This window comes from Ctenocephalides felis, unplaced genomic scaffold (assembly GCF_003426905.1).
Source record: "Ctenocephalides felis isolate EL2017-DRISC unplaced genomic scaffold, ASM342690v1 CF-g0.4_SCAFFOLD_03571, whole genome shotgun sequence".
Taxonomy (NCBI): domain Eukaryota; kingdom Metazoa; phylum Arthropoda; class Insecta; order Siphonaptera; family Pulicidae; genus Ctenocephalides; species Ctenocephalides felis.
In genome coordinates, this window is record NW_020539725.1 from 66030712 (window position 1) to 66037158 (window position 6447).

At 30.3% G+C, this 6447-nt stretch overlaps 1 protein-coding gene across 1 annotated transcript; it reads left to right on the forward strand.

Annotated features, from left to right (window-relative positions):
• Positions 1 to 2521: 2521 nt before the first annotated feature.
• LOC113386541 lies at positions 2522 to 5833 on the forward strand. The gene is made up of 4 exons (XM_026624321.1): positions 2522 to 2557; positions 4576 to 4755; positions 5156 to 5220; positions 5643 to 5833. Exons 1-4 carry the CDS (start codon positions 2522 to 2524, stop codon positions 5764 to 5766), a joined length of 405 nt encoding a protein of 134 aa, XP_026480106.1. The 3' UTR covers positions 5767 to 5833.
• The last annotated feature ends 614 nt before the right edge of the window (positions 5834 to 6447 follow it).

A 6447-nucleotide genomic window follows, 5' to 3' on the forward strand; every position in this document is an offset into this window, starting at 1 on the left:
TATTACAAATACTGTAATTGTTTTATTATTTTCGCTATCATGTTATATCTGAGCAAATCAAATGTAAATCATGAATCAAATTATCTCAAGAACATTAATAATCGTCATTTCATTTCGAATTCAATTTCAAAAAAAAATAGTTGCTATATATATATATATAATATATATATATACATATATATTATATTATATATATATTTATATATCTATATATATATATTATGTTCTCTCGTATATATATATATGTTTTATTACAAATCGATAAACCTGCGGCAGTTTGCCATATATAGCTGGAAATCTTTATCAAATATTGTTCCAAAATATTTCACAATTTAACTTTTATATAATGAGTCACACGAATGTTTAATTAACTAAAATCTCAATTCTTCGAACAGTTTTGTTTATAATATTTAAACAGCACATTTAAACGTGATTGTGTTTATAATTACTTTACCATAATTACTTTAGTCGCAATAACAGAAATTATATTTCAGTTTATATAATTCATAGAAATATGAGATAAGGTCCTTCGATTTTAACTCCGCTTGATTGTGTTTTATTTATTTTATTAACTTCCCGTAGTGTAAGTTATTGTAATCGTCCAAAAATTTAAATTGAAAATTTTTGCATTTCTCGACGTTTTGAAGGTTTCTGAACATTTTGGCATACCTCAGAAAAAAATGGATGTGTGTGTGTGTGTTTTGTACACACACGGATCAACCGATTTGAATGATTCAAAAAACATTCGATTTCTATTGACAGGAAGATGTGCTTATTAGTTTTTGGCAAAGGCAAGTCCAGCGGTTACGGAGATAAAGAGCAAAGAGTGCAGAAAATAGAAATCGAGTTTTTGAGAGAACGGGAGCATCCGCTTTGAATGATCTAAAAAACATTCAAGTGGTTGTTAGTTTTTGGCAAAGACAGGTCCCGCCATTTCGAAGATACAGAGCTAAATGTGCAAAAAATGGCAGTTTTTGAGTGCACTAGGCGTCCGATTTGAATGGTCTAAAAAACTTTCTGCTTCTTATTTCATTTACCATACAATATTTTTGTAATTTTGGATTAATAAATTCAAAAAAATTCCCGGGCTAAGCACAGTCTAAGCGCCACTCTGGTACAAATGTTACCCAAGTGCGTTTAGACTGTTTATGTACTAGAGCGCTTTTCCCAATTTTGTGTGAAAACTATTGAAAAATGTGAAAAAGCCGCCAAGCTAAGCACAGTATAAGTGAAAATGTCGCACAGAATTATTTGCAAATGCGTTTAGACTGTGGCTGTATAGAAGCACTTTTTCAATTTTGTGCAAATAGGCAACTATTTTTTTGAAATTAAATTCGAAATGAAATGACGATTGTTAAGTTTTGGAGATAAATTGATTTATTCATGATTTACATTTGATTTGCTCAGATATAACAAGATTGCAAGAATAATGAAAGTTACAGTATTTGTAATAATATATTTGAAAACATTAAATATTCCTCGATCATTTGGTTACGGTACGGGAAGTTCTAGCAATTTGCCTTTAGGCACGATGCCATACACAACACTAGTTTATATTCTTAATCGGATAACAAATACTGGCAGCTTTTGCGGAGAACATTCTCTTATGATTAAACATTACATACAAATTTGTTTAAATAAAATTATACTAAAAACTTTAAAGATAATTAATTTTTTTGCAATACAAATTTGTAGGTAGAATCTACAAATAGCATTAAATCCTGACTTCAATCTACTATTTAGATCCTAATTTTAATGTGACTGTCGTGCTCGCTGATTTACCAAAAACTAAGTTTACCGACTGAAAAACTTTTTAAAATTATATGGTGATCATGTTAAGTGACAGTGACAATAATGTTGGTTTCACCAAGTCACCAGTTGGTGCTCGGAGGACCAAAACAGACATTCATTTACCAGATTGTGCCATCACACGTCAAAGAAACGGAGGCTCTTTTAGGTCGAAAACCCTTGAAAGGTTAAAAATTAGGACCAGAACTATATAAACAACTTGCTTCAAATCTAAATCACAACACTTCCAATTCACATAACTAATATATCCTTTATCTTTACCTAGGAGTTCTCAGTCGCAGCAACCTGCTTCAGTACAGCCTCCAGCTCGGACGGCCCGTCTCCTGCAAAGGGCGCGCGCCAGTCCTCCACCAGGGGTCAGAAGAACCCCGATATTCAGACCACCGCCGCACCAGGGATCACCAACCCACCAGACCACAAATGGATGTCCTCCAACCGATATGGAGGACGGCGGAGCCTGGATTGACAGGAGTACACATAACGCCACCATCATGCAGGACGTTGTTGGCATCAAGACAATGCTGCTCAAGCTGAAGAGGGTTTTACATGAGGTGAGGATAAGTGGATTTATGAATAGGTTTTTTATTATAATAATTACATTTTTTTTTCTAGACTGAGACCATGAATCCCTTCGATCGTCATTTAAATTCTCCAAGGCATTCGGCTGATAGTGGTATGGGAGCCTCCAGTGCCTCCAATGGAGATTCCTTGGATGGCGGACCTGAAGAGACAGGTTGTTTTTCTGCAGGTACTTGGCATTTTGAATTTGCATTTTGTAATTGATATAATAGTAATTTCAGACAGTTTTGTAATGCAAATGGAGTCAATGATTTTCACAAATTTTGGTTGTTATATAACATTAGAGTGGTCCTTAACATATGGACATTTTCGAATTTCCTTGCTCCCAAGGGCTCAAATGCTTCCAAATAAATAAAGTAAAATCCTCTAAAATTTCAGCTCTTAACAATAACATTTATATAGTCCGCAATTCAATTAAAAGTTTTGTATATTATTATTAAGTAAATTCTTGCGCCATGTGATCGCATTTGTGAACACAAATATTATGACACTTAAAAATATTATAATATCACTTAACTTCTAATTAAATCCATGTAGTTTGTTCAACAAAATATTTAATAAAATTCATTTTTTGCAGCAAATATTTATTACTCAAATTATCAGTAAAAATTGCCATTGAAATTACAAGTCTGCCAACCACAGATGGAGCAAGGATTTACTTAATGACATATGTTAATAATGAATATGCGAAACTTTTAATTAAATTGCGGACTATCTAAATGTTAATATTTGGAGCTAAAACTTTCAGAGATTTTTTTTGTCGATTTGGAAGCGTTTGAGCACTTGGGAGCATAGAAATTCGAAAATGTCCATACTAAGGACCACCCTAATGTAACATATATTATTTTTGATTGTAGAACGCGTTAAATTCATTTTTGGATTGCGAAACAAGAAAATTTGGTCCTTATATTTTGTATATTTTTTTTTTATAATGGAACAAGGAGTATTCCTAATTTGAATTTTTCTTAAGTCTTTTACATCATGTGGCTATTCTTTCTCCAATTCATTAAAAATACATAAATGAAATTTTATTAAAATTTAAATCGATTTTTCTTTGTGTATTATTTCTTTTTAAGTCTTATTAGTTAACTTAGATTTTTTATCAGATCTTAATTTGATGAATAGTGATAATTACGTAACTGTCTGATGTTCCTGGTATTTGTAAGTTTTATGTTAAGTAGATTTTTTTTATATATTTTTGGGGAAATTCTACCTTATAACATAGCGTTGTCATGTCAACACTATTTCATGCTTGTTTATTGATAGTGAAAACTACAAAAATGTCTATCTATTTGCTGTGCGATCAGGCGTATTTCACATATAAACAAGCAAGGAAGAATGTTATGATAACTGCATCATCGAATATTCTTTGCCATGACAACGTTATGTTATGATGCAGAATAGCCTCATTAGCCTAGTTTAGTAATGTAGTTTTATTTAATTAATTAGGATTTTTTTAATAAATTTGTCATTTTTTTAAATTCGTATCCAGGAAGGAGATGTATTGACAGCTCGATTTCGACTTGATTGCGAACCGATAAACAAAATGAAAATTTATGGTTTATTATAACTGTAATTATTCAACAGGTACCAGGATGAGGAATTTGGATTTATGAGTGGTTTTGCAATTTTTTGCCAAGGAGAATGTCTATAACTTTATACGCTAAAACATGTTTTGTTAATATAATATTAATTGCATGGAGTTGGATTATAAAAATGTTTGAGAAGCATGAGTATTAACATAAAATTTGGTCCAATTTAAAATTATGCCAAAAAGTTTTTTATAATTAAGTGGCCAATTTTGTTGTAACATGGACGATAACAAAGCGTTGTTATGGCAACGCTATTTTATCCTTCTTTCTTGGAACATTGTTTATATGTAAAATACGCTTGATCGTACAGCCAATAGACATTTACCATTTACTACCAAGAAAGAAGAAAAAGATAAAGATAGCGTTGCCATAACAACGCTATGTTATCGCAAAATTGTCCCCTAAATGTTATTGCAGGCTTAAATTAGGACTTTAATGTTTCAAAATCAAATGGCTTGTTAGGAAAATCCATATTGTCCTCTTGTTTTATATTTATTACCTATAATAACTTTCTTCTTATATTTTTTTGACTAACCTAAAGAGTGTAAAATTAGATTTTTTTAAGTACTTAATTATTTAATTTTCATTTTTTCAGACCCAATTGGAAGACAAAGAACGAACCGTGCAACTGCTGCAGCTGCAGATGACCAAGTACTCACAAAATAGAACCAATGGGTTGCAAGGTAACCAAAATCAGAACCAGGTTCTGTCCAATTTACCTATTAATGGCGTTTCTGAAGATAAAGCAGTGAATGCTGCCACACAAACCGAAAGGGTAAGAAATATATAATATATATATATATATATATATATATATATATATATATATATATAGTTCCATGAAAAATCACTGTTCATAGCCCATTCTTGTCTTATCACTCATGTCTTAACAGTATCATTTTTTGGAACGTGATGCTGTTCTTGAGTCATTTGCAATAAAGATAATTTTAACTTTATAGAATTCTTCTAAATTATCCTTGACCAAAAAATCTTCACATCAAAAATGTATGATTTCCTTGAATGTTAATATTCTGTTCTGGGTGTATTTCTATTATCACATACGAAATAAGAATCGTATCCTGAAGTTTTTCTGATTTTATGAAACTGTTTTTTTTTTTTTTACCGTATTAAATTTGCATTTTTTTTAAATAAGACCAAAAATATTGAACTTTTAGTTGAGACCAATGTCTACTGGCCCGACTACATATCAACAACTAGGAGAAGCGAATGGATTATTGAGGTAATTTCAGTACAAAAAAAATTAGTTTGGTGGTATTAACAATTTGTGTAGATTGTAGATGTATTTAACATTTAATTTACTAACCCCTAAAAATCTAACACAATCCTTTCTGTATGTAGACTTCGAAGGAAAGTGAAATGACCTGGTAACGAATGAAATAAATGACATTCAAACATTTTTGTCAAAAGTACTAACAATAAGTTCAACTAAACCTGCGTTTTAAAAAATAAATAACGATTTTTTATAACAATATTTAATTACACAATTTTGCATCAACCAATGAGTTTTCAACTTTAACATGATAATTAATATCAACAATTTTAATTATTCAATTGTTACTAACAAAATGCGTTTTTGACTAAATTTTTACTTATTAACCTTATATTTTTTTCAAAATTTGAGTTTTTTTTATTTTTCCCTAGGTACTGCGATCGCTACAATCAGTTGTTGTGTAGTATATTTTTCAAAAATTACGATTTTAAACATTTTTGGATCAGTTTTTCCCAAAATTTGAAAACAGTTTTTAGAGGACATTGGATATTTTAATAATCAGTTATTTAGATTTTATTTTAACGTTAAATTTGTTATGTTATTTATACTACTATGGTTTGTTGTGGGGTTATAAATTACAAAAAATTAAACATGTTATTAATAAATTAAACAAAAATACAAAAAAATAAAAACATGTTGCATAACAAAATTTCTGTTAGTATTTCTTCTTAATTTTGGAATAACGAGATACAAGGACCAATTTTGCGGTAAAATAGACGATAACATTGCGTTGTTATGGCAACTGGAAAGAATGTTGTCGTAACTGCATCAATAACTAGTGGTGTATGGCATCGTGCCTTAAAGCAAATTGCTGGAACTTCCCGTACCGTAATGAAATATTCGAGAAATTTTAGACGTTTTCAAATATATTATTACAAATACTGTAACTTACATTATTTTTGCTATCTTGTTTTATATCTGAGCAAATCAAATATAAATCATAAATCAATTTATTCTCTCGTAAACATTAACAATCGTCATTTCATTTCGAATTCAATTTCAAAAAAAAAAAAAAATAGTTGCCTCTAATTTACACAAAATTGAAAAAGTGCTCCTATAGTCACAGTATAAACGCATTTGCGAATAATTCTATGCGACATTTTCACTTATACCTTTCTCACCTTGGCGGCATTTTCACATTTTTTAATAGTTTTCACAAAATTGGAAAAGTGCTCC

Coding starts and splice junctions, on each gene's coding strand:
- LOC113386541 (XM_026624321.1), top strand. CDS start 2,522: ATGGCGGACCTGAAGAGACAGGTTGTTTTTCTGCAG. Junction 4,756..5,155: donor CTGCCACACAAACCGAAAGG/GTAAGAAATATA, acceptor TTGAACTTTTAG/TTGAGACCAATGTCTACTGG. Junction 5,221..5,642: donor GAAGCGAATGGATTATTGAG/GTAATTTCAGTA, acceptor ATTTTTCCCTAG/GTACTGCGATCGCTACAATC.